Genomic DNA, 27,995 nt, shown 5'->3' with positions numbered 1-27,995 from the left:
TAAAACATAAATGACTGTAGTATCACTTCTATTTAATTACAGGTAAGATTGTGATCTATGCTCAATTGTCGTTTCTTTTTTGGCGCTCAAGTAATGAATTTTGATACAAATCACTGATATTTGTGTTCTTATCATAACATAACTAATGATGACATTACAACTTTATACCAACAACAAGTGATAACTGATAAACAGATTGTAAAATTTTGAATTTAAATCGAAAAAATTAAATGGCTAATCATAAGCAGTAACAGTTATTTCCGGTAGTAACTTTTTGATCTTATTCCATATTCATTTATAATAAGTTTCCGTAACTCCTCTAATCCTTCTGTTTCGGACGGATTATCTGGGATGGCTACAGAATGCGCTCGTCTGTAAAGATTGAATATAAAATGGATTAGTGAAGGGCGGTAAGTGATAAGCAGGAAAAGGATGCAACAGGTGTGATAGCTCTTATCTCTTACTATTAATGACTATGACGTAAACTATCTTTGCTCAACATTTAATTCCTTCTTCTTGTCTTATCTATTAACAAAATTTTTCTCCATCGTTGCATTTTATTGTTTTCTTCTTCACTCAGACTATTCTCATTTCAGAAATGTTTGCATCATTCTTTCATTTCTTTTTTCTAATTTGTTTCACGGATATTTCATTCGGAAAAGTGAAAGAATCTATTGATTTTACTACTAGAAATGGTTATAATTTACATGGATGCTACAAACGAACCGGAAAAATTTACATGTATAAGTAAGTTCATTCTGTTCAGATTATTTTCACCGAGGGCATTTTCATTTAGTCAATTATTGTTAACAGATAAATGTGAGGTATACATTTCGGTTCATTAATTTATTTTTCTTTTCTAATCCACAATAAGACAAATTGTGCAAAAAAACATTCATCCGAATTAAGGATTTTTGTTTTAACCGAAATAATTTCCGCTTCATTAAAGAAAATCTAATTTTAGAAGTTACGCACGACATTACGAAAGAAACAATTATGATTTCGAAGACTTACCTATAGCTTGGGATTGGCGTAACGTAAATGGCGTCAATTACGCTAGCGTTGATCGAAATCAACACATTCCTCAATGCAAGTCTTTATTTTTCCCGAAAATGAAAATTACCAGAACGGTAAGCGGTAACTGGTGAAAGTTGTTATTGTCTGTTATCAATTTCTTCGTGATGAAAACTTTCAACGTTGATGAGAATTTGAATTCTTCACCTCCTTTAAGCCTCATTAAACTGTCATTGTTTCCTTTGAAGAGTAGTACTTACAGCTTCTGCTTTCATCTTTATTATTGAATCCGGACCGTTTCCTTAGTAAATTTTGACAAGTATCCGAACTTCTAAATTCATTATAGTGTACTCATTAGCATAATCTAAGCTAACAATAGATGTGAGAGTTCAAATCTCAAAATATAAACCTATACGTTGGTGTACAATTAGTGTTGTTTACTGTTCCTTTTTTATGGTATGGTATGGTTGAGTTGAAATGACTGGCATTCCTTACCTTCTCAATTTCATTTTGAAAACAGTGTTACGAAGAGAAGAAGAAGCTATTTCCTTATTTGAATTCAATAGAGAATTTAGCTTAGCATCTGTTAAGCACTCATTGCTCAAAAAGTTTTGTGGAAGAATCGAGAACTCTAAAGATGAGAAGCGTACTGATAGATCACCGCAAGTTCACAGGTCATCACTAGCATCAACGATCAAATCTGATCCTCCTATAAACTATTCGAGAAGATGCATCTAGATATGCTTGAATACCTCAAGCATCTGATAACTTTGTTCACGGACTAGTAGGATGCTGGCAATGCTTCACAAGAATTCGTAAATTCAAATTCACACTCCAAAACCTACAAAATGTTTTGTCTCATTTATTGATGCAACTTTTCCTAACTTTTTTTCATTTTGAGATTATAAATGGTAGTTTTGGAATTATTTTTAGCTTGTATCTTTGCTAATATTTTAGTCCTTAGCAGCTAAAATATTTCAAAAAATTTCAGATTGTGGGTCGTGCTGGGCTTGCGGTAAGTGTTTCCTTTTCATTCTGTGCATTATCATTTTTTCATAAGTTTACTCTCTTTTTACATGATATTTCAACCTTTTACCATATTAGACGAAACTTTGGAGATAAAGAATCCATGGATATATAAGTGCATCAAATTTAGGTGCAACAAGTGCACTGGCCGATCGTTTCAATATTATGCGGAAAGGAGCATGGCCATCTGCGTACCTTTCTGTCCAAGAGGTCTCTCTTAAAATTGCTGAAAAGTCTTTGTATGTTTTACGGATAAAAGCGGATGCCAAATTAAGCTGTAATTCCGTAATTGAAATTTTTAGATTATAGACTGTGCAGGGTCAGGTAGCTGCGAGGGTGGCGAACCTGGTGGCGTTTACAAATATGCACATGAAGTTGGCATACCACACGAAACATGCAACAACTATCAAGCACGAGATGGAAGTATGGAGACTCCAATAGTTCATTTTTCACTTTCAAACTTAATTCTGAATTTAAACCGTAAACTGATCGGTGTAGCAAAACTTTCAAGCAATTGCTTAGATTATAAGATTCCCATTTAACTAGTAAAAAGAATGAATGAGTCAATCAATCGTATGCGAAATAATGTAGTCATTTTAAGCCTGTTCACCGTATAATAAGTGTGGTTCTTGTTGGCCTGGTTCATGCTTTTCGATCAGTAATTATACCAGATATAAAGTGGACAATTACGGCGTTGTTTCGGGTCTCGAAAAGATGAAGGCAGAAATTTATCATCATGGTCCAATCGCGTACGTTTTGAGTGTAACTGCTGAGATGTAAAATCACGCAAACTAATAATTTGAATAGTAAGCAACAATTTGTTGGACAGGGTATAAATTTAGAAAAATCTACTCGAATAAACGCATCATTCTTGATGTCCGCTTCAATTAGAACATTGCTTAATAGATTACAGAAAAATTCAAAAATGATTTTTTCCAAATTGAATGTCTGGATCTAAGTGAAAAGCTTCTAAAAAAAAAACCTTGAAATCGTTGTTGATATTATTAGATTAGTCAACCAACAAATAGTTTGTAATGTATCAGATGTGGTATTGCTGCTACAAAAGCATTCGAAACGTATGGAGGAGGAATTTATAAGGAAAAAACGGAAGAAAGCATTGACCACGTCATATCCGTTCATGGTTGGGGAGTTGACCGCGATTCTGGTGTACCATACTGGATCGGTAGGAACAGCTGGGGAACGCCATGGGTATGTGTTAGATTTGTCACTTCCAACCATAAATGGAAGATTGATTGTCAATGGCTTATAAACCTTATAATTCCAACTCAACTATGACTTTGAATTACTAGATTTGGAAGTGACAAATCTTGTGATAATATATTTTCTAGAAAAATATCAAATACAACTTTAATCTTGGCAGTGAAATGTGGATCAAAGGTTGGTCATGGTCCAAAAAGAATTAAAATGAAAAATGAATAATCGTTGTTATGAAAAATACAATCTTCTGCTACGCCACTCTCTTTTAAAAATGATAAACTTTTAGGGTGAAAATGGATGGTTCCGAATCGTAACATCTGAATACAAAAATTCCGGTTCGAAGTATAACCTGAAAATCGAGGAAGATTGCGTTTGGGCTGATCCAATTGCATAATACGTTTTTTATTTTGTCTTATTTTCCTACTGTTTACCAATGATAACTATCAGTCATAAAATTAAACATGTTTTCTTGATACTTACGTAATTTGCACAGAAGACAACGAGCATAACTTTGAATAAAGACATTAATAAACATTCGCATCAAATACCTTCTGAAAATTTCCTCGAATTCTGCAAATTCTGAGATAAAAATCTTGAGTCGCCGAAAAATGGTATCGTTCTGTGGCATTCCAAAAAATCGATAAAAACTTACATGACATGCATACCCTCAAATAGATATGTCGTCTAAGTCATGAAAAACTTCCAAAAGAATTTCTCGAGTAATCTCGAAGATTATTGGAATTGGCTGTTTTATACAGTTTATTCATCAATCAAATGCACAATGTAATACAATATAATCCCCACTTCTTGAATTTCCCCTTTTTTCAAATTTCTAATTCAATGGCTCATATCACAAACATGAAAGCAACAAAATTCTCAAATCTAAGTACAAATTCTAATCAAAATTTCACATCTTCGCATCCATAAGTAATTGCTGCGATTTGGCAATCCCTCTTTATGTTGGTGGCCAACCAAGCTGACGTCCGCCCATCACATGAACATGAAGATGATAAACGCTCTGACATCCATGCTTCCCATTATTGATAACTACTCGATAGCCATCTTCCAATCCCAGTTTACTTGCTGTTTTAGCTGCAGCCACCAACAGCTTCCCTAATATAGTCTCGTCCTGTAATTTAAATGTAAAATTTACACTAAATGAATTTATTACACTCTCTGCGTAGTCATAAAAACCTGTGAAATCTTTTAATCACTTTCAAATCTGAAACCAATGAAACAGAACCAGTAAAAAAACACCCTATTTCATGATCTCGATCTATTCATCATGATCTCAAGATATATCATACAATATTGATCACCCTAACTTATTTGCCCCAGAAAGTTAGTATTTTCGCTTGCAGACCATTCACTATCCTATAATGGGATAGTTATTCTTCACTACCAATTTTTTCTTTTCCTTAATGTGTGTTGTCATCCTTAGTCTCTAAGAAGTAATAAGTAGTAGGCAGTAAGCTAACAGGTCGGGTACTAAGCGTGATATACTACTAACCGAACGTAGTAAAATGAAAGGCCGAGCGATCAGATAATCTCAACTCAATGTAGTAATCACTAACTGTAAGAAAGCACCAAAACCTGATCCTCGACGTCTTGCAGCATTGCGATTGATTTCTTAGGTATTACGAGAAAATGTACTGGTGCTTGTGGACTAATATCATGAAAAGCCAGAACCTAAAATTTAATGAGTTATAGACCATATGAAATCGAAAAGAAGGCAGATTCAGGGGGATGAAATGCAAAAACTTTACTTTTCTAAGCTTGGCTGAGGAAAATTAGGAAGACATTTTTTATGCAAATAAAAACAAAGGTCTTTCTAAATACCGTGACTTACTTTTTTTTGAACAATATGCCACAAATTATATTTTCCCCATCACTGTGAACTATAGTTGTATTTTTGGAAAAATCGGAAGCACCGACATGAAATCAAAAAACACAAGGGTATATATTAGTTTAAAGTACTGAAAAGTGATGAACAAAACCGTAACGGGAGACTACAATCTCAAGTCTGTCTGCTACGATTCATTCTTATACTGGGAGATCTGTAAGTCATCACTGAAACTAATTTTGGTGAACTTACATTATCATCCTCCATAATGATGTTAGCAGGTATTTCTTTACGAATAATTTTTCCGAAGATTGTATCATCCTTCCGACCAGCTTTCTGAGCTTTCTCCACTTCCGATTTCATTTTTCTTAACATACAAGTGTGCCATTGTTGTTTTTGTTGATAAGTTTCACAAAATTTAAAATTCCGTTGGGAGAGTAAGCATAATGCTCGCGTTGTCAGCAAGAATGACATGACGAAAAATTGACTTCAAAAAAAAAAAAAAAGGAAGGAATGGGTGTTAAAATTGTTTGTTGAGATAAACCTTTTGAAATAGTCAAAATGTTAATTTCCACCCCTTCGACGAGTAAACAGATGTACAATTAGTATAAAACGTATAACTTATTGTTATTTGCATTGCATATAACCAGACAAGATGACTAACTTATGAAAGTTTTCGGCTATCATAAGTTCACGTTTTGCGTGACTAATATCACGGAATGGAGAGAGTATCAAACCCTAGTCACACCCTAACTACCCTTATTCATTCAAACTCATTGAACAACTCCGATGATGCTGGGGCGGCGTCCGCTGCTTACTTTTCTGTAAGGCAAATTCCTAAAATATGTCCATTAATAATATCCCTGGTGGCTAGTTCAGTTCTTGTTGGCGATAGTCTGTGCAATGGAATCGGTCTTTGTTCGAGATAGCACTGTCTAACATTTGTGTGGTTTCTGTGCTCCTGATAGCAGTGATATCAGTAATTAGTTCAGAAATTTTCTGTAACGTTGCATTTCTCATTAAAGGCTTAAAGTTTTGTTCACTAGAAAGAAAATCTGTTGGAAAAATTGGTGAGAATTTGCTCGTAGAAATGGCCGAAATATGTGAGACATCATCGTCATCATCAACAGATAGATGGAGCGAAATGGATGTCGCATCAAAGATCTGTTCCTTAACATATCGTCCTCCAACATTGGGTGATAAGATATTCAAGGATGAGTGTATGTATTGCTTCAAGACTCCTCTCCATCCAGGTAGATATTCATTTATGTTTTCAGGATGAAATATGATTCAGCCTTTCTTAGCTTGAAGCAATAATTTAGGCAAGCACTGATAGTAAAGTTGTAGTAAAAAAGATTAATTTAAGCGAAAATAAAGAAATAAGCTGTAATTGTTAAATGAATCATAAGCCGAAAATTTTCGGATAAAAGGCAAATGTATAACTGGAATGAATAAATGTTAGGATATTATTTTTTGATATCGCTCATTAACAGGCCGAAATTTGTTTTTGTAGTATGCATTACTCTCTATCCCAAAGTTAGTTGTTGAAATTAATCTTAAGAATTTCTTGGCAAAAACTTCCTGAATAAATCTTAAATGAACTGAGATATCCTGGAACTATCTTTTGGATTTTTGGTAAATTTTTATGGATCTAGTGAATTTTTCTGGTGAATCACATTGGTAAAAGTAGAAATATGAAAATGTAAGTAGTTTCAGGTGGGTTATATGTTTGTCTGGAAGGGTTTTCTGGATTTTGTATTGATCATGCGATGGGTTATTATAAGCGGACGGCACGAAAAGGTTTTCTGTGGTGTAAGCAAGTTAAAAAGATGCTACCAGAAGCCGAAGAACCACAAGATAAAGTTACCAAGGTTTGTGAAATACGATTCAATATACTAGGTTTAGAAGAAATTTGTTACTTTCTCTCTCTCTTTCTCTGTTTTTCCTTATCTTCTGCCTGTCCGTCTGTTTCTACTTATATATAGATATGTAAGGTCAGCTAAAATTTATGAAATCAGTATAACAGCTACTAAACTAGTGAATTGTCGCGGGACGTCTGGTGAATTTCGTAATTATTCTGGTCAATATGATCTTGGAAAAGCCGCTGTTTAAGAAGTCAGGACAATTTGGGAGAGAAACTGTCAGACTATTTTCAAGAAGCAAGATGGCTGATGAAAGAATTTTCGTGCTTCTATTACCTTTTTATAACCTACCAAAAATCGTACGTCAATGAATAGTCTTCACAGCGTGTTGCACTGTGCATTTCATTGTATATGAGATTGTAAGATGACTTTTGAGAAATTACCATTAAAAAATTAAATATCCCTGCTTATTTTGTTCTTTGTTATGAAGTAAATTATTAAGTGATGGATCGTTATCATTTTTTGCAAAAAAAAAAAAAAAATTATGGATTGATAACATGTACGTATCATTCACGTTATCAGTTTCAATGAATTTTAAGTGTTTTGATGGGCTATGTTTATTGCAGCTTGCGATAGGTGTTGAAGGAGGCTTTAGCTCTGGTCCGAAATATGAGATTGAAAGTGAATATGCAGTTGTACTTCTTCCAGATTTCGATACAAAGGTTCCCCTTAGCAGGTTTGTTTTTCACAGTGTTTCATGTATATGAATTTGGGATCAGCAGCATTTAATGGTAGAATTGCATATAACTGCAATTACTTTTTCCAGACTTACACCGAAATTGACAGAAGTTTGCCAGATAATTATCGAAAATGAAGGGGTGCAAAGACAGGAGATAATAGAAGAAGGAATTAATGTTTGGGAAGGTGAAGCGCGGGTGAATACAAGGCATTTAAATTTGGAACAAGTACGTAGCTTTCTTTAAAAATTTTTTCTATTGTTAACAATGTGGGTCTTGATTTACAAGTGGTAGGCGCAGTTCTAAAGATTGTTGGTGTTAAACGGCAGTCGAAATTAACTGGTTTTTACGATCACTAAAGTCATTGTATTTTCGCTTTTTTGACGAAATTTAGCAATTTTTGATAAATTTCATTTGTAAAGATGGACAACGGAAAGAGAATACCTCCGTGGGGTTGGAAATGTGAAGAAGAAGGATGCGATCTTAAGGAGAACTTATGGTTAAATCTAACTGATGGTGCAATTATGTGTGGCCGTTCGCAGTTTATCCAAGAAGGAGTAATGAGCAAAGGTCGAAATCATGCGCGGCTACATTTTGACTTGTATGAATTACTATAAATGCTGATCTTTTGAAAAAAGCTTTGTTGCCTTTGATTTATTGTTGGAGTACGATTTGTTCAATTGGAATTAAAATTTATGTACAAGGCATTTAAAAATCTGTATGATATAAGCGGGTGGCAGGGCATCAGACTTCTGTAATTAAATGAACTCATTTAACTATATTTTGCATGTAATAAAACATTATTTAAATAGTTATCGAAAAACATAGTTCTTTGCAAAAGATGGGTATGAAAAGGATTTTTGTTTATTCGTGGTGCATTTTCAGGACTGGTTATCCTTTGGTCGTGAAATTAGGTACAATTACGAAAGATGATGCAGATGTGTTTAGTTACGATGAAGACGAATCAGTTCGTGATCCGAACTTGAAAAAACATTTGATTCATTTTGGTATTGATATGGATAAAACAGAAAAGACTGAAAAAAGTACACTTGAAATGGAGCTTGACCTTAATCAGAAGTAAGTGTTGTGTTTTTTTCTGTTCAGAGTTCGATCCGAAGATTACTAAAATTGTCCGGTTACCCAGTATAGTACGCCTTAGGATATTGGACAATTGCACGCCGGATACGATCGGTTGTCAAATTTAGTTTTTTACTGGTAGGCTCTCTGTGATTTACACTTCTGATCTTCCTCGGGGTCAACATGCAGCCATGTCACCTTGGCTTGCATTGAAAGCTTCCGAAGGTGCATCCTGCCTATTCCGATATTGCTCAGTTATTGCCGTTGTCATACCGTGACTAAGTGTCCAGGTCAGATTTCATGGAAATTGATTCGATAAAATATCGAGAAGGATGTGCCAAAAATGTCTTTCACAGTGCTTTGCTTTTTAAAGATGGGAATGGGAGATGTGTCAGGAGGATGGTGCAAATCTGGAATTGGTCTATGGCCCAGGCCTTACTGGAATCATAAACATTGGCTCATCTTGTTATATCAGTGCAGTAAGTGCCATTTCTCTGTAATTCTATTTTTCAATTCATATGGATTCCTTGTGTGTTTTCCGGTAAGTATTGTACATTCATTGCAAAACGGTTTGTTCTTCATTCATTATCATGTAGGTTCTTCATCTGCATACAGGTTTTTGTAGTGCATACAGTTTAGTTGTAGTCAGTTATAGTTATACAACTCGCAAAGCTATTTCAACTTAATTCTCATTGAAAGACTAGTGGAAATGTCATAACATATGCAAAAGCTTTTGCTACTTTTAGACACTACAAATGCTGTTACAAATTCCTGATATCGTACAAGCTTACGGAATAGAATGCGAAAAACATTTCCTCAACGTTGCAATACTCGATTCTCATTATGATTTCAACTGTCAGACAGCGAAAGTATTTTCGAGTTTATTAAGCGGTGAATTTTCCCAAGTAAGTAATTATATTTGGTGTAATTATAAGTATTTATAAATTATATACACAATCACACATCCGTTGTTTTGTCTCCTGTTTCATATTTAACTGTGAGGTAATTTCAGAAGGACAGTGACTGTAACGGTATCAAACCAGTACAATTCCGGAAAATAGCATCAAGAGGAAATGCGGAATTTTCAAGTACACGACAGCAAGATGTTGATGAATACATAAGGTTTTTTGAATTTTAAAAGAAATAAAATGCATTGCCATTTCTTTTTTTAAAAGGATTTGTATTACAAAAACATTCTGGAACATGACAAATACGTACTGCTTCTTGTGAATTTTTTGGGAAGGAAAACATTTTTTATAGTTATGTAAAAAGATTTTCTACCAGTAGAAAATAAAGGACTTAGGCGAATTACGCCAAGACAAATTTTCAAATTTCATATAGTGATTAACTTATTTGTTTCTTGGAAATGATATCTGACATTCAAATAGATGACACATAGCATTCAGGTAGTAATTTTTTGAGTTCTAATGTTTGCATCGATTTCTCTTTTCAGATTACTTTTTGACCGAATCGATGAATTTATGAAGAAACCGAAACCAGTTGATGCAGTGCGATTTAAACTAGAGCAGCGTTTAGAAGATAAGGCAACGAATAGAGTCCGTTATAGTTACACAGAAGAAGTAGTACTTTCGTTGAATGTACCAGAGAAAAGTGTTTCTGAACAACCCGTAGTATGTTTTTTTCAAAAATTCTTTTCTTATATTTCTGCTATAAAGTCAAAAGATAAATATATTCGTTCGCATCTTGCAATAATGAGTGGTCTTACGGTCTTACCATAGTTTAGATAATAGAAATAAATCATATTTCTGGGTTTATCTGTATCCATTATACTACTAATGAGAAAATGTCGAGTTGTAATTTTTAAGATGTTAATGGCTTGCATAAATGCATCGGTACTCAGGAATGTGTTGCATTCGAGGCATTAAGACAGCATTGTCAAGCAGTTGAAGTGAACTTTTAAAGTTGGTATCTATATTTTAGAAAACATCAGAAACAGAGACACCAATACGACCTACTGTGTCATTTGCTGAATGTTTGTCAGCAACATTTGGTAAGCAGCACATTGATGATTTTCGATCGCCGATAACGGATGAAGTGAAAGGAGCCATCGAGCAATACAGCATCGCCACGTTTCCGGATTACCTAATCATACAGCTTAAAGTTAGCATCAATCTTTTTCTAAAAAAAATTTTTTTCTCCAGAACTACCAATTTTTTTTCCCCTCACAGAAATTCACCTTGGCAGAGGACTACAGTGTGAAAAAGTTGGATGTCAATGTAGAAATGCCAGATGAAATTAATTTGGAAGCAATTCGTGGCTATGGGAAACAACCTGAAGAGATGTTGCTACCACACGCATCTGCTAAATCGGAGTTAACGTTGGGTCGACCGTTGCCTGGCATAGATCCTGCTGTTTTTGAGAAGGTTACTATTTAATTAATTGCAAATAATTTCGACGTAACAAAAATTGGTAGATTGTTGAATTACACGGTTGAATAATTCCCCTTCATGAATGGTGTGGCTGGAAGTTGAGGCTGCAGTAGTAGGTAGATTTCCAAAAAAGAAGTTGTATAAGCTATTGGTAATTAAAAGGTCGTAGTGCTTACTTATGGGTTTTCTTGAAGTTTAGCTCTGTAAATCAGGTATTACACCGGAAGCTGCACGTCGTGCTATTCACATAACCAAGAATACTGGTTTCGATGCAGCATTAGATTGGTACATGCGTAGTGTTGGTGATAGGGACATCAACGAGGAGCATCCTGACTTGTGGTCAAAGGTCATCGCGTTGCGAGTTTTACAATTAACATCTAAGGCAGTTGTATTTAGAAGAATTAAAATAAATAGGAATATTTTGAACTATTGGAAATGAGCATTCCATTTAACCACTGCCATTTACAGTTTATACCAGGAAATGGTCTCATGGAAGTTAGTATATTTTTTGGAATTCGCTTTAAACTGTTTGAGATGTAAGAGTTTCCTTAACAATTCTCGAAATATGACCATCATTGCAGGCAAGTGATATTGACGGAATAGCGATTGAACAACTTACAAATCTCGGATTTTCTGTTTATCAGGCACGTTATGCTCTTCAAAAAGTTAATACTGGCATAAATGATGCAGCTGATTGGCTTTTTTCGAATGTAGACACCATACCACCTGAGAGGAAAGATGAGGAGATTAAGGGTAAGCAAAACTAGCAATATTCCTTATGTATAGTAATAGCACTTATATTTTAGCACTAATCACTAATAACACACGGGCTGATTAATACTCCAGTTGTAGTTTCAACGAGAAATCATTTGTGCATGAATATTAATTGATAACACATTAAAAATTACTGACTTTCTTTTTATTTGAAGATTACTTTTTTTCGGTAGAAGTACCAAAAGAATGCCGTGATGGAAAAGAGCACTATCGTCTAATTGGTTTCATATCACATATGGGAAGCTCACCACTTTCAGGGCATTATGTTGCTCATATGAAAAAAGTAAGTTATTCGTACGTTGCAGAAATCTTATGTTATATAGTAACAGCAATAATAATAAATATACATATATATTAAATAAAAGGTCACTTTAGGATTCAAAATGGTATCTATTCAATGATGAGAAAGTAGCTCTATCTCAAAATCCACCAACAATGTTGGGTTATGTTTACCTGTATGAACGATGTTGTGATCCCGAAGTGATTCCATGTGACGAATAACTTCATTCAATGATTGGTCTAGAGAGTTTATGTGCTATTGCTGCTTTTTTATTGTTGGCTTTTAATTTTCACGTTTGCTTTTTTTCATTGAGTGCTGGAAAATTAAGTGCCAATATTACTGTGAAGAAATTCCGGAATTTCAGGACATAAATATGTCATCCCTACAATTTCTTTCCTGTGAATAACCCACTGATTTCTTTTTTATTTATGAAACTTTTTTGAGAACATATTTCAATCAGGCACAGACGAAACCTAATGAGACTGAATGGTATCACTATCTCCAAATCAGCATTCTTATGCTTAGCTGAAAAACTGTAAGAAATATGCCGTAACATTTTATAATATACGAAACTTGAAGCTGGATTTTAGCCTTTAGCTTCTTCCAATTGATACTTCTTTGCGAGGTTCGAGTTAAGCAAAATATTGCACGTTAGGACTAATTAAAGAAGGACTGATTAATGACATTTTGGACTTCTTATGATTTTTCGAGAATACAAAATGAGAGAGAGAGGGTCAGTCAGGTTTCTCAACAACCGAATTATAAGATTGCATTATAGCAATTCGTCTTTATTTGGGAGATAATAGGAGATAGACTGAATTCAGAGCCTTAATGTTCCATTTAATACTGAGAGGATTCACCGTTATTTTACAAAGTATCGAAATAACCCATTGTTAATGTTTTAGAGGAATTCATAGAAAACGTATTCATTTAGAAAATCCGACAATATACATAAGTTAAGGGCGAACCTTTCCCAGCAATTATTTTAAATGGTTTGCAACCGGAGACCAAAGAGTCACTTCCTTTAGTTCAGTGATGAAGTGTAACAATTCAAGTTGTGATCTCCTTCTTCGAACTTCGCATTCTTAAAGAAATTTACGAGTTAAACATTGATTTCTTCCGTCCGTTCTGAACTTGCATTCATTTTCCAAATGCCTGTCATGGTGACCATTTCCATTAATTCTTTATGCTTCTTTGGTCCATCAGCAATCGTCTGTTGCTTTTTTAAAATATTACTCTGCGCTTTGCGTTTTTCCTTAATTCCATGTAATAGTGTTTTTGTTTCTTCATTCGTTACAGTGCCCACATTTTGTTTCCCTTTCCATTTTTCCTCTCTGGACGTTACTGTTTCTTCATTTTGCTTTCCTCTCGAAAACGTATTCTAAAGCAGAAAGGTAAAACTTCATATTCCTCACATAAGCTTTAAAAGATTCCCAAAGTCCTTATTTTTTGCTAATTATTTAGCTTAACAAAAGTAAGGATGTTACTTCATGGTTATTATTCTACCGATTTAGGCACTGCCTCACGTTTGAAACACCCTAAGTACTAAGCAAAGCGAGTCCGTTGATCTCTTTTCAACAATAAATTAGGAGTATTCATAAAATATATTAAAAGACATGCTTGTAGTTTCGTGCTATTGTCATCAGTTTTGAACTTCTCCAGATTTTTTAAAGCAATTTCCACTCTTTCATTATCTGAAAAAAATTCTCTTAAATTTTTAACTATCCCTCTCTCCTTTAGAAGTGAGATTGTTTAAAAAGAAAGCTATTTTACCATACCGAGAAGAGACTGAAGTAATGGAACCTCATTTCATTATCTCCTGAAGTAATAAGTAAGTCCTAGCACTGTAAAATGTTTGTTCCATAAAAAAAGCGAAGAGCATTTATAAATTTTTTAGCACCTACTACATAGATGCTGGATTTAACACGCATATTTACATCTTTAAAAAGTAATGCGATATTTCTAACTATAATTTCCAAAATTTCGAAAATGTCTTTTTTAAAAAAAAAACCATTAAATTAGGTGGGATTCATCTAAAAACAACCTATTTGTTTAGGTAGAATAATATCAACAACATTCGTCTCCTGTTCTGTATGTAAAACTGCCCATGTACTTCCGATGAGCATAAGCGAACCGATTATTATCGATACCTGAAAATCTTACTATGAAAAGAAAGCAAACACACAAAATCCCAAGTGCCACTGAAAAATTAGGTTTAAATTTTCAGGAACGAAGTGTTAATTGTGAAATATAAATTGCGACTAAACGAAACGAAATCCTACATTCACTATTTGAGTTTTTTCACATACTTTTGCATAAAACATCAAAGCACGATATTGTTCGATGCCACGAGATATTGATAAAAATAACAGCGATGGAATGATGATCGTTACAAGACAGCCAATAGTTGCACCCGTTATTCCGAGAATAAATTCAACTGAAGATTATCTCAATCACTATCTTTCCGACTTAATATTTAAAAATCTCAATTTTTACACTCATACATCAATTAATACCTGGACAATCTTGACATTATTAGAAATGACAATATTATTTAAATTACTATTTCTTTTAAGCAAAGAAATAAAATTCATCCTCATATTAATGAATTCCTTAGCCAAAGGAAAACGTAAAACATGTCAATGCAATCACGAAACATTTGCTGCACGTCAAGAACTACTTGCGTTTCTTGCAAACGATGTAAGCCGATTCCTCCGATAAGATTGTGTGCAAATAATATGCAGCGAAGGCAACTGATCAGAACAAAATTATTGAGGACAGAAAAGAACCAAACATGGTGACTGATGCTCCATGTAAATGCACGTCAATGTTGGAATAATAATTACGTCGAAAATCCGAAAAACTTCTATCAAATCACTTTTTCTATCACAAATACAGTCCGATTACCTTCCGCAGTACGAAAAATTATTTTTTGAATTGAAAGATTACTACTAAGGAAATGAGTAGGAAGAATTTTTCCTCTCGGCACAACGTTATTAATGCTGCTCTAAAAAGGGGAAAACGATGAATCGATTCTGAAATTTACCTCTTTTTCCCTTAAAAAGTATAAACATACCATTCGGTACAATTACTGCAGCTAATAAACACGAAGACAAGAGAAATACTGTCAATGAAACAAATATTAACGAAGGCATACGTAGCATAGCGTATTCACAAGCATCCTGTAAAGCGCGTAGGAAAAAATTCAAAGAAATTTTTTATGATATTTCCAGACTTCATCTTTTTACTTCTCGAGCCTTATCTCCGGTGCTCTTTAAAAAATCATTCATAAATTCTTCGAGAAATCCTGAATCTTTTCTTCATTTCCCTCTGATGCTTCCCGCTTTTCAGGAATTTATGTCTTTCTTTATCCTTTCAGAGATCATATCACCTCAAACACTTCAAGATATCTTCTTCAATTTGATTTCATGATTATCCAATCAAGAGTATCACTAAAAAATACCGATTTCAAGAGATTATAGAATGCAATTCGACTTGGAAACAGCATAAGTGGGATACTGACGGCTACCGATAACATGAAAGCTAGTTTCATTAGCTGGGTCAGTAAAGAACTTTGCAGATATAGGAGAATATCGCCATATAATTCAACATCGTGAAAAGCAACATATCCGAATAAACCAACAGCTGCGTACATACTACTACAGATATTCACTGCTCCAGAAACTACTGTATCCACCTGAATTTTACAGCTAAAACTATTCGTTAATTTTAGGTAGTAGAAATTCAGTTTGAAATTAACTCACGAAAATATCTAAGAAATTATGGATACAAAGTACTTGAAAAGGGAAACTAGAAATTTATTTCTCATTTTTAAATGAATTTTGTTCCATTTTTCAGTTAAATGAAATAATTTATGTTAGAATTCACCTAGCATGAATTTCATTCGTTTTTTTAATCTTGCTAGACAACTTATTTGCTTAGAATAAAAAAAGCTTTTCAGTATTCTTCAATGTCGTTAAAAGAATTATGCAGAAAAGTTGGAGGAATCAAAGAATCATACGCTGTATGAAAGTATAATGTAATATCTTGCAGTATGTATCTGTATTCACTAATTCCATGAGGTAACTTTTTCTTTAGAATAAAGAAAGAAATCGAAATAGAAAGTTCACCTAACAAAAACTGTACCTTAGCAGCCGATGGTTCCGTTATAGATTCAGTGACACAAAACAACTGCGTCTGACATGACAGTGCCATTGAAATGATGGGTAAGCTAAAAAAAAATTCAGAACTTTCTCGATAAATCATTACAAACTTGTCACTAAAAGAATAAAAGTCAAAAGACATTTCACCTAAACCTTATAAAAAGTAGGAAGAAGGAAATTTTCAAAGTTGCCCCAAACTAAAATGAAACTAACGAACTTTTCCTTCTAAATCTACAAATGAGTTACAATTAATGATTCAAAAATGGTTAGCAGGGATTGTCTCACTCGATTCATCAGGTGTGTAAGTCCTGCCTTTGAAAAAAATTAACTACATTTACGCAATACTGAATAAGTAAACAAATAAATAACCTGGTGAGTAAACCTTCTTGCCGCCACCATCGTATATCAGTGCTCCAATTGCAGTTGAAAATCCGTGGAATGCATTCAACTAACATGCGTAATACAAATAAGCCGTAAAAGAATACGGTTACTGAATTAATTTTCGATAGACTAGTCACGCTGCGGAATAGTGATAATGGCAATATAACAAACAAAAAGATTACAACCTGAAATTTCAATAAAAGAATTCGATAAATTCCAATATCCACTCTTCAAAACAAATTTGATATGATTAAAATTTTACATTTGTCAAATTTCGTACACTTAAAACCTTTCAATTTTAAAATTAAGTTTTTAAGGGAAATTTTTCGAATAAAATGAGAAATTAAAAATGAAATAATGAGAAAATAAAAAACAGCTCACCATAACAAGAATTCGCAACCTTTGAGTAGGTGCTTGTAATTCCAAATAATCGGCCAGTACATGAGGACCAATATCACCAATAACAACCATGAACGATATAACACACGACATTAAAAATAAAATCATGAGCAACTGCAAAATAAGATGGCTTCAATTTGAATAAGACAAGATAAGATTTAAAATTCAATTGCTTCAAAAATATGAAGAAAACCTGAAATTACAATTCCAAACCAAACAATATTGGTACACTTGTAGTGTCTTCAAATATTAATGTATTAAAAAAAAGGCAAAAGGAATTGGATATAATTCCGGATACAAATTATGCCATAATAAAAATATAACCAAAATATAATCAGTGATTCAGTGAAATATAATCATATAGTCAGTATTAATGCAAGAACTAAATAGCAAGTTGAAAACTGAAATCAAAATTCTAAATAAACCACTAAGTCTCTTCACAGAACTTAAGTTTTTAATTAAACGACTGCACATTTCTAGCAAACAGTTACTTTAAATCAGAAATTTACAAAATGATGATAAATTTGCAACCTAGTGCATAGATAAATCGAAATTGACCTCAACTAAACGTTTTCCATTGCTACCAAAAGCATGCGATGCCATAGATTCATAACTCCGACGTCTGCAAATTTCGCTTTTTTGAAGTTTTTCTCACATTTGGAAGAACAAATTCAAATTAATAATTTAAAAACCTAGCTTTGAAATCGATTTTATTAGACTTTCGAAATCTCATTCGTAATTATCAAATTTCAAGAAAAAAAGGAACTCAAATGATTAGATACGTGGTTTCCAATCATCGCTAAAAGAATTCAAAAATGAACGAATTTCGAAGAAATATGAGCTATCTTCTTCGAGATGGAATTAAGAAGGAATGGAAAGTTGATGCATTTATGAAATAAGCTAGAGAAATGAAGTGAACTTGAAAATATTTATAGCAAATACATATTTATAATAAATATTTGCTTACAACAAAATAACATAGTATATAACCCAGTGGGCAATTAAAAAGTACGAGAAGGAAATTAAATATATAATTATGGATTCATACCTTGTCAGGAGCGCTCCTTGATACAACAAATGACAAGTAATTTTGGTCAATAGTGAACAAATTCCAATTAAAATGGTACCAAGCAAAATACCGCACTGGAAATGAAGAAATTGGAAAGGAAAAGAAATGAAAGAATGTGTTTTAATAAAATTGTGTCTGAATAACCATACAAAACTACTGACGCAACTATAAACAATACTTCCAAGTGCCGCGTATTAAGCGTCACGTGACAGCATAAAATTGGTTTTTTTTTTCGAATATAATAATTATGTGGTACCTGTAAAGACCTTTAATTTTATGATATGACTGCATGTTTTGTAATGAAAAACAATCTGTTTTATTTCATCTTACAAATTTACCCTCTCTTCATAATCCCTTTAATATGTGAGTGGAGAATAGACCCAACATGCACTACGTGAATTGAAATTTTCTTCAATACCTGCTGTAAGCAATACGGCATGGCAAGCATACTAACACCAACGATACAATTCGCAAGATTGAAAACATGTGGCCACTGGTTGAATTTCGATAAAAATGATCGCTCGATGCTCCTTTGGTCATCTCGGTCTTCCTCTTTCTTTAGTGCAGCATACATATTTCACACTATTCAACACTAAACTAAAATATCATGAATTTACTCTCCGTCATCAGTTCCATATGAAAAAGACATATTTCCGTACTATATTCTATGGTTCACGTGACACGACACGACTGTCACTGATTCAATACTCATACTTTAGCTCTACGTGTTGTCGTAAGCTGAAGTTGTCGCCATTAAACAAACAAAATATAATAATATTAAAAACTCGCTCACGTGACAATTGCAGAAATATGAAGTGCACGTCTCAAATGCAGAATGAACTATACATAACAAGCAACAGCACAATCACATACTCTTTCTTCCATTAAATACGGCATTTATCCGGAAGCAACGTAATGCCACGCTTCATGAAAAACGTTGTCTAATCTGCTACAGACGTGAGAGGATCATTTTGGATACAGAAACATTCCAACTTTTTAAAAAAAATTAGAATGGAAATTGTCCTTTATAACTGGTTGCATTTCACCTACTTAAAATGCCACATAACACGTGATGCACGTCAACCTACGTCACACTCACGTATTCTCATGTAAAAAAACACGTTTGTATTCGTCTTTTGCAAAATCGAGCAAAACACGTAGCGACTCATACGTTGCAACGTTAACAATTTATGTTACCCACTTAATAAATGAGAATATCATTAGACCCGTCTTTTGAGTTAGTATTATCGGTTGAAGATGACGTTTCGGCTCTTCAGTATACGGTCTTTCCGGAATTCTGTCAACTCTGTTAACAATTTGATCCAAACAATTTGATCCAGTTATTTAGAAATTTTTTTTTTGAGAAATTATTTGTGCTAAGTGCAGTCGATTTTGCTTGGAAAGTTTTTTTAAAGCACTGATCCGATGATTCGAGTAATCTTAGTGGATTCTGCTTTCGAGAGTTTTGATTGATGGATAGAGAAATAGATTCTACGAGTGAAGGAAGAAAAAAACTACGGAAGTGCTCGAATACTTTCACATGGCAAAGAGCGCCAACAGAAGACAATTTCGATTGGCATCAGCTGATCCACCGATTGTTTTCCTTGTTTTCTTGTTTCTAAATGATATTCGATCCACTCGACTTGACTCGACTGAACTCGAGAATACTCCTTTCTCTTTGCACCCATTAACATTCCACGTGTGTGCACGCTCCTTTGAACTTATCGTTCCAAATTTTACTCTCTGTGTATCTCAGTTTTATTTATTATTACACTCTTATTGCTATCTATTCACTCTCAGTATCATCTATTCAGGATGAGTATTTTCCAGGAGGTATTTAATTTATTCATTTTCTGTTCCGAAATGTTTTATCTTCATTGCAAACTTCATTTTTATCAAATATTTAGATAAAAATATTTTAACGTAACCGGAAAAGGTTACTGCAAGACAAGAATGACGTCATTGAAAAAAGTGTGACTTTTTAGATTGGTAAATTGGTGGATGATGCTACTTGGCGATACAGGGTACATGATGGATTTGATGTCACACCTAGCGACACTTTCAAACAAATCGTCTCCAAGGTGTAAGTGACAGATAGGAATTTTGTATTTACAACTTTATGACAACAGACTTGTGATAAAACTTTTTTTGAGAACTGAGCTTTCACCGTTCATCTCCATTTATGTATTATTTAAACAGTGAAATGTTTGTGCTTTAGAGGAGGACAGATGACCCTTATCATTTTTCCAGATTTTTTTTTGGTCATTTCGGTATCTATTCTTCTCAGATGCTTTAATTCTCAAGTCACAGCATGAAATTGTGATTCATTCTGGTGACTTTTCTTTTGTCCAGTTGCTAGCAATTAGATTTCACTGTCTCCAAACATAATCAAACTTGTTCAGGCTTAATGCGTTTTTCTTTTTCGGATTGGTCCTTGTTTCGCTTTAATTCCACATAAATGTGAAATGTAAAAGCGTTTCAACAAATCATCCACTTGAAAATTTAATTTGCCAATCTTATTTTCATACTTATAATCAAACAATTGGTTCAAAACTTTTGCGATAGGTTCTGAAATTTCTGAAAACAATTGGTTTGTATCTTTCTTCATTTCCGTAAAAAAGACTTTTGTTGAAACTCTCTCTTTCTCTTTCTCTTCTCTTGTTCATTCGAAGAAAAGCTTAACATTCCTAAGACAATTATTTTTTTATTAAATGATCTGTCAACAAAATTTCTTCTCGTTAAAAGCAGATAATGCAACATGTAGATTCTTCCCTGTCGAGAATGTTTGGAGAACAGCCAGTTACTATAGCCTTCGCGAAATGTATCAACCAAATTTGGGTGAATATCGCCAATCAAAAAGTTTCTCTTCGTTAGCACCAAGCAATGGAATACCTTATGAGTATGTTTTTGTTGCAATGTTATTGAATGAAATTTTTTTCTGCTTAAACAATTTTAGACAATTTTAACAAACATTGACTTTTCCCATCTATGCTTTCTGTCTTTGATTATTTACTGTTTTATTGCAAATGATTTGAATCATTTTTTCTCATGAAAATTTGTTCCAAATTCTATTTCAATGTGTTATTTTAATGTAAGAAGACGTGGAAAATATTGCACTATCATGGAGCATAAGTATATCCTTTACACATTAACAATGATAACGATATGCCGTGATTTTTGAAGGGATCGTGACACTCAACGATACTTTGGAACATTTCGAAGTTATGTGCCGAAACAGGCAGAATGGAAACTTGCACTGGAAAAGTACTCGAAGCCAAGAATTTACCGGAAACGTTTGTTGAAAACGAAGGCAGAAATGAACGAGGTACTTTTCTTTGGGCGTAGAGTGTATTCATGATGTAATGATTGACATTGAAGAAGCTAACAAGTAGACCGGTCGAGCTGTTTATCTTACCTGTTCTTCGAAATTCATTACTGAAACTATGAGATCAGTCAGATCATCAGAAATCAGGAATCAATCTTTTTTAATAAAAAGAAAGATTCAAGCTGTCACTAGCTGTCTCCTACATTTACATTTAGTTGGATACGTCATCTTTGTTCTGAGTCAACAAAGATGCAATCTTAGTACTTCATTTAAAATTGAGAAGGCTGGTTCAGGAATATTATTGTAGTAAATATTGTTCACTATGAAATTTCAATACTTTGGACGCTATAGGCTGTGTCTGAACTGAAACTAAAACCGTCCTATCAGAAGCTGAACGAATTCCCGACATCAACATCCAGAATAGATAATTATAATTTATATTGGCGAGGTAAGTTGATTATATTAGTTGTCATGTTTCATAAAATTAAACAAATAAAAATTTAAAAGGTTCGAAGGAAGGAAAAAATTTAATCAAATCTGGCACCAAGTTGAAAAGTTCTGAAATGTAAAACTTTTTTTCAGGTCGTTTGAATGGTGTCTTTGGGACAGGAGCATTATTTTATCCATCAAACTTCATAGGGGAGGAAGATCGACGATACGAACGAATCTATTGGGGCCAAAACTGGATGAATTACATAACACCGAGTGCAAGACATGCTACTAGTTTATTACTTTCAGCATACTGAAATGATACGACAGAAGAAAAATGCTGAAAAATTGAAAAAATAGGACAAGATGAAGCTAAATATGGCAAGTAAATACAAATTATTTATTTCAAGTAGATACAAATTATTTGTTTCAATCCTGTTCCTAATGAAAACTGTATTTTTGGGGTAACACTTAACAGATCTTGAATTATTCTGTCAAATGCTTACTGATTCAGTTTTGATATAATATAGGAAAACACTGCCGAATGAATATACACCTCTTTAAATTACATATTTTTACTTTTTCCGTTCGTTGAGGAACTACTTATAAACTAGTTGACTTTAATTGTTTGATTTATTTATTTTGATCGACTACTGATCCATTTTCCGGCATATACAACAACATTCTTAGTACTTCACTATGTTTCATCATGGAATTTGCGCTTGAATTTCATGTGTAGTGTCTTAATGAATAAAATATACAAAATTTGATTCATTTACAATGTAATAATTCATTTGCAATGCAAGTTGAATATACGAGTTGCAAATTGCTTGCAAGATTATGATCAATGGAGGTAGCCAAGATATTCCCTGTCTAATTGGATGTTGATCAAAAACGGAATGATATATTATTCCGGTATTCTGCATTTCCTCCTACAGCGTCCCTTTAAACACCCTTTGTCTTTAATGATAGGAAAATCCATGAGATAATTCGGAAAATTTAGAATATTATCTTGAAGGCTTTAGCATTTCATTTGTACACCGAATAGTTTTTGATATTTTTTGCAATTATGACTAAACTGGAAATAAAAATTTTGAATGCTAATATTTCGATTAGGATGACACATTAAAATGAACTGCAAATCAATTTGTTTCGCATCATTTTCTAAAGTTTCTTGCAATTGAGTTTTCTGTTGTCGCATCGAAGCTTAAGCAATAAAAACATTATGTTTTTATCGATATATTCAACACCTTCTATAAGTAATTCACAGTTATTGACAATTTTTGCTTAATTCTCTTTAATCGAATAGAATTTGAAATTCCGAGACTACAAGCTTCGAAGTGAAATTTCTTTGAAAAATTTTTTGAATTCATAAATACTGCTGATAGAATGAACAACAAAAAAAAAAAAAAAATTCCAGGGCTTCGGTGTATATGATACCAGCTAGAACTGCTGGCACTATTCTTAGCTTTAGATAATCCTAGACGACAAGAACATCCTTTTCGTACCTGATATCCAATCGTGGAATATTTCCGGATAGTTATGATAATTATTTGAAAATTTAGACAGAACAGCTAATCTATTCCATCTATGGATTGCTTTTTGCCACTATCATTCTTACTTTTATTACTAATTAAAATTATTAACTGTAAAAAAATCCTTTAGTGGCTGATATTTTGAATGTTTAGCAGTCGAATGAATGATAGCTAATTGTATACGACCTATCAGATTCTTCCACAAACTTCACATAATTTATCCAAACTTATTTTAGTAAAGGTTAGGAGAATATAGAAATTTGAGATAATGATTTATTAGAGTGAAAATGAACTTTTCGCAGAATATATCTCATAGAACAAAAAACAAATTGAACTAGGACATTGCCTTACGAAAACTTTCTCAAACACATAAATACGTTTCACGAATAAATCATAAATGCTTAAACTTTCTCAGCAAAAAATGTTTTAAAAACTACTTTCAAATTGAAAGAAATTAGAGCAAATTCATACATTTACAATGCAATATTTACAGAAAGAAACTATTGTCAAAAATTAACCTCATTCAGATCTCACTACTTCAATAACATCGTTTAAATAACTTGGGGAAAAAGTTGTCAAAAACATAATTCTTCCACAAAATTTCCAAAATCTGTGGCACAAAAATGTCCAAGTTATTAAGACAAAAAAGGAATAATCGACGGTAAAATAATAGTAAAATATATTTAAGTTGGAAAATCCACGTGAACAATCTTTTAATCTATTCTCTAAACAAAGATATTTTTAATTGCTTACTCATATCAAGAATCAGTATATACTGTCTAAATAAATAAGTTTTCCGCAAATTATTGGCTTACTAAGTAGAACAATACACAAACCATTGATGAGAGTACAGGATGGATGAGACATTTGAAATTAAAAACCGATCAAATAAGCAGAACAGCAAACCGATTCTGAATTTACGATTGATGAAAGTATGAAGTGATTGAAATGAACGAATAATTTAATTACTCAGTTCTGTGACAGCATGTAGAAGTTTTGAAGAGTGGTAACGCTTGTGTCAACTGAAGCACTTGGTGAGATTGACGACAAATATGGTTCATTACAGTGCTGTTCGTTACGCGCTGTACAAATACCTGCCTGTGGATACTGTCAGGTAAAACAACACATTTAAGTGCCGATTAATTAATTAATTGTCATTTTATGCTTGCAAATAACAACAAATATTATTAATTCCTGATGTACTATGCAGATCATACAAAAATAAAATGTTAAAATTCGAAAAACCCATAGTAAATAATATAAGCGGAAATGAACTAAGAAAATGTAAGTTCTCACATCAAACAGAATATTATTTGTAGAATGGCTGGCACTCTGTTTGTATAATCTCTTCCTTCCCAATGTTTTAGTATTCATCCCTTTCACCGACTTCTCCTAGAATTAAGAAATAATTTTAATATTGGTATGCTATTCACAGCATTCCTGATAACACCCTTAGACAAAAGATAATGCCATGGAAATTTTAACAAGATATCTTTGGAAAAAATAATAAAATTTAAATACTTCAAATGCTGCTATGTATTTTTGAGCGTATATTTTGAGCCTAACAGCAGTTTCTGCACAATCCATATTAATCCGTGCATTAAATTCTCCTGAAAAGAAAAGAGAAAAGATATTCATAAGCAATTTGGTGCAATCTCAATTCGCCTCTCAAGATTAGCACTATCCGAAGTACACATATTCATTACCTTTGTCATTCGGATTGATTTTTAAATAATGCGAACGATGTGGAAGAGTTTGAAACAGCGATGGTACTGGAAAATGTATTTGAATAGTTTGAAAAGTAAAATTTCATGGATTTTAGAAAAAAAATAAAGTAGCAGCACAATTTGGAACAAATTTAGGAAATATTTCAATTGCTTAAAATGAAAAGATTTGCTTGAAAAAACATACACTGAAAAGCATGCTTCCAACGATATTTCTCGTTCTTAGTTTGTGACATGTCGTAAACATCCTTCACAGTAATGTGCTCCTCTTTGCCACATGCAATACAGTTCACGGTATCCTTTAGATGCTCGAACATGAAGACTGGAAAAAAGAGTAGAAGCATGCAAACATGTGGTAATAATTAATATTAGTAGACAAAAACGCTTCGCTTCGTCTGTTGCGCAGTAAGCACAAGCCACACTCCTACTTGGCTACCTATAAGCAGTAACTCTTATCTTGTCCTTAAGAATAACAATCCTAGTTCACTATGACTTTAATTGTTATTTGACCATCAACATTAAGAAGTGCAATCACATCTAGCAAAATGTCAACCAGAAATGTGCTCTTAAAAACTCTACAAGTAGCAACGTTAACTTTTACGAATCAGATCTCGCAACGATCGTGGAAATATATGTAATACAATTAGTGCAGCTTTAATTTCAATATTTCATCCTTTTGAAAGTATTCTAATCAACTAATGCTTTAAAATATTTACTTCATACTGTGAAATCATTCCAGATATTATCTACAAATAGTAATTGCTTAAACTCTATATCAGCCGAAGTACACGTCTCCTGTCATATGTCACATCTCACCCCCTCACATGTCATGCCCACCCTTTCACACGTCATGCCCACCCTCTCACACGTCATGCCCACCCTCTCACACGTCATGCCCACCCTCTCACACGTCATGCCCACCCTCTCACACGTCATTTCCACCTCTCCCCACACGTCATCCCACCCTCTCACACGTCATGCCCACCCTCTCACACGTCATGCCCACCCTCTCACACGTCATGCCCACCCTCTCACACGTCATGCCCACCCTCTCACACGTCATGCCCACCCTCTCACACGTCATGCCCACCCTCTCACACGTCATGCCCACTCCCTCACACGTCATGCCCACCCTCTCACACGTCATGCCCACCCTCTCACACGTCATGCCCACCCTCTCACACGTCATGCCCACCCTCTCACACGTCATGCCCACCCTCTCACACGTCATTTCCACCTCTCCCCACACGTCATCCCACCTCCTACACTTTATCCACGTCTTCCCATCACTCACCACCATCCAAAAGCTATATTTAGTGAATATTTATCTCACCAACTCTCTGCCCTCTCCAGGAAATGCGCTATTTCCCGATGACTTCTATCTTTCGAGCCATAGATATGGACGTGGGTGACGTCACCACTTCATGAATTTATTAAATTTAGTAGAATCAAGACTAATTAGCTGCAACTTTTGTACTAATACAAATGTATGTACGTACATATATGGAACCAATCAAAAGATACAGCGATGGAATAGACAACTAGGCTCCTAAATGCTAGTGGAAAGTTAAGGCCAAGAGCAAATAGTTGGCCTAATTGCTAGTGGAAGGTTAAGGACAAGAGCAAATAGGTGACCTAATGAATGAATGCTTGTTCATTCCTCATCAAAACAAAAGGATGAGAAGAAAATTTCAACGAAAATGGCAGAATTTTAAGGTTAGTTTCCTCGATGAAAATATTTTCAAATCATTTCAAATAGACAGAATTTCTTAAAAGAATTAAGTTTTTTTTTTTTTTATTCTTAAAGATTTAGAAATATTTTTGTGAAATTTGGGCTAAATATTTCGAAATTTCATCAAATTAATCGTCAAAATCAATAATAAATCAAATTAAAGGAAGGAATTTTATGAATTCCGGAAGATTTCCACGAATTCCGGGAGATTATATTCTGAATAATTCATCTATAGAATTTATGGAAATTAGCAAGTATACTCATCTTATCTTAGATTTTCCTTTGCAAAATTTCACTTTTCTGCGTGAATTCTTTTTGAGTGTCACATTTATGTGACTTTTATCGATACCAAATGTCTCTCAGAAAGTGAATAATTCTTTATACTTTTGTAAACAGGTCATGAGATATGAACTATGATATTTGATCCGTGGCAAGTCCGTTCAACCAAAAATTCATGTCGAGAGTGATCAGTAATCCAAGCAATCATCTGGCTTATTTAGGAACGACAAACGATGCAATTGGTCGGGTCATTAGTTTTGTTAAAAATTTAATTCAATGAAAGTGAATGACTATGTCATTTGCAGAGAACTGAAAATGAAAAAGTGAACTCTTTAAGTTCCATTTTATATCGAAATTAATTCTCTAACAAATTAGTAATACTTGTTATTGAAGTGTTTAAAAGGAAATTCAATACTACTAAAGGTCATTGACGGGTCACAGTATGAAGTAAAAGCACCGAAGACACTTGCTTATTTGATGTTTTGGGATGTGATATGTCTCGTGTAACTCTCTCTCTCCCCCCCACCCCCCCCCCCCCCCCCCTTTCCCTGAACTTTTGGCATTTTTGCATTTGACGTTGTGAATGCTTAGAAGAACAGTTCCGGGATATTTCCAATTTAAAGAATCTTTTTTTTCACGATGAGAACTTAGTTAAATTTCATGGATTTAGCACTCTGATAGAATAATTATCTCTGTTTGAGGATGATTTTCATTTTATGATTTACGATTTTCATTTTA

The 27,995-nt window shown here is 33.7% G+C and overlaps 6 protein-coding genes across 10 annotated transcripts; 3 read left to right on the top strand and 3 right to left on the bottom strand.

Annotated features, from left to right (window-relative positions):
- Positions 1-598: 598 nt before the first annotated feature.
- On the top strand, positions 599-3,652 carry Bma-cpz-1 (cathepsin Z-like cysteine proteinase, putative; the record flags this gene model as incomplete). The annotated part of the gene is made up of 8 exons (XM_043079559.1): positions 599-747; positions 965-1,089; positions 2,006-2,029; positions 2,171-2,250; positions 2,343-2,463; positions 2,642-2,789; positions 3,084-3,249; positions 3,545-3,652. The coding sequence occupies 8 exons, from the start codon at positions 599-601 to the stop codon at positions 3,650-3,652; spliced, it is 921 nt and encodes a 306-aa protein (XP_042935493.1).
- Positions 3,653-4,213: 561 nt separating this feature from the next.
- Bma-hint-1 (putative HIT-like protein F21C3.3, putative) lies at positions 4,214-5,575 on the bottom strand (the record flags this gene model as incomplete). 3 transcript variants are annotated; one of them, XM_001902768.2, is made up of 3 exons in its annotated part: positions 4,214-4,387; positions 4,852-4,947; positions 5,354-5,575. In XM_001902768.2, 3 exons carry the CDS (start codon positions 5,573-5,575, stop codon positions 4,214-4,216), a joined length of 492 nt encoding a protein of 163 aa, XP_001902803.1. The 3 variants fall into 3 exon arrangements, with proteins under 3 accessions (XP_001902803.1, XP_042935491.1, XP_042935492.1); XM_043079557.1 differs by having other exon boundaries at positions 5,354-5,464; XM_043079558.1 differs by lacking the exon at positions 5,354-5,575 and having other exon boundaries at positions 4,852-4,875.
- Positions 5,576-6,191: 616 nt separating this feature from the next.
- Bma-usp-5 (Ubiquitin carboxyl-terminal hydrolase family protein) lies at positions 6,192-12,442 on the top strand (the record flags this gene model as incomplete). 2 transcript variants are annotated; one of them, XM_043079555.1, is made up of 16 exons in its annotated part: positions 6,192-6,354; positions 6,818-6,972; positions 7,590-7,699; positions 7,790-7,928; positions 8,123-8,301; positions 8,586-8,777; positions 9,151-9,256; positions 9,524-9,682; positions 9,790-9,899; positions 10,231-10,408; positions 10,719-10,898; positions 10,967-11,161; positions 11,367-11,513; positions 11,749-11,920; positions 12,115-12,224; positions 12,317-12,442. In XM_043079555.1, 16 exons carry the CDS (start codon positions 6,192-6,194, stop codon positions 12,440-12,442), a joined length of 2,421 nt encoding a protein of 806 aa, XP_042935489.1. The 2 variants fall into 2 exon arrangements, with proteins under 2 accessions (XP_042935489.1, XP_042935490.1); XM_043079556.1 differs by lacking the exon at positions 11,367-11,513 and having other exon boundaries at positions 12,097-12,224.
- Positions 12,443-13,323: 881 nt separating this feature from the next.
- Bm6720 (Transmembrane amino acid transporter protein) lies at positions 13,324-18,807 on the bottom strand (the record flags this gene model as incomplete). The annotated part of the gene is made up of 12 exons (XM_043079554.1): positions 13,324-13,602; positions 13,842-13,915; positions 14,266-14,371; positions 14,531-14,658; positions 15,298-15,403; positions 15,685-15,918; positions 16,368-16,452; positions 16,754-16,950; positions 17,147-17,278; positions 17,723-17,786; positions 18,213-18,307; positions 18,652-18,807. The coding sequence occupies 12 exons, from the start codon at positions 18,805-18,807 to the stop codon at positions 13,324-13,326; spliced, it is 1,656 nt and encodes a 551-aa protein (XP_042935488.1).
- Positions 18,808-20,048: 1,241 nt separating this feature from the next.
- Bm1781 (Uncharacterized protein) lies at positions 20,049-22,304 on the top strand (the record flags this gene model as incomplete). The annotated part of the gene is made up of 6 exons (XM_001897473.2): positions 20,049-20,066; positions 20,219-20,316; positions 20,998-21,132; positions 21,417-21,558; positions 21,910-22,006; positions 22,141-22,304. 6 exons carry the CDS (start codon positions 20,049-20,051, stop codon positions 22,302-22,304), a joined length of 654 nt encoding a protein of 217 aa, XP_001897508.1.
- Positions 22,305-24,487: 2,183 nt separating this feature from the next.
- On the bottom strand, positions 24,488-25,563 carry Bm1609 (Uncharacterized protein; the record flags this gene model as incomplete). 2 transcript variants are annotated; one of them, XM_043079552.1, is made up of 5 exons in its annotated part: positions 24,488-24,616; positions 24,819-24,914; positions 25,044-25,132; positions 25,229-25,294; positions 25,434-25,563. In XM_043079552.1, the coding sequence occupies 5 exons, from the start codon at positions 25,561-25,563 to the stop codon at positions 24,488-24,490; spliced, it is 510 nt and encodes a 169-aa protein (XP_042935486.1). The 2 variants fall into 2 exon arrangements, with proteins under 2 accessions (XP_042935486.1, XP_042935487.1); XM_043079553.1 differs by having other exon boundaries at positions 24,492-24,620.
- Between the last annotated feature and the right edge of the window lie 2,432 nt (positions 25,564-27,995).

Source organism: Brugia malayi, assembly GCF_000002995.4.
Source record: "Brugia malayi strain FR3 genome assembly, contig: Bm_v4_Chr3_scaffold_001, whole genome shotgun sequence".
NCBI lineage: Eukaryota > Metazoa > Nematoda > Chromadorea > Rhabditida > Onchocercidae > Brugia > Brugia malayi.
The sequence above is the reverse complement of the archived record's forward strand: the minus strand, read 5'-3'. Positions and strand labels throughout refer to the sequence as shown.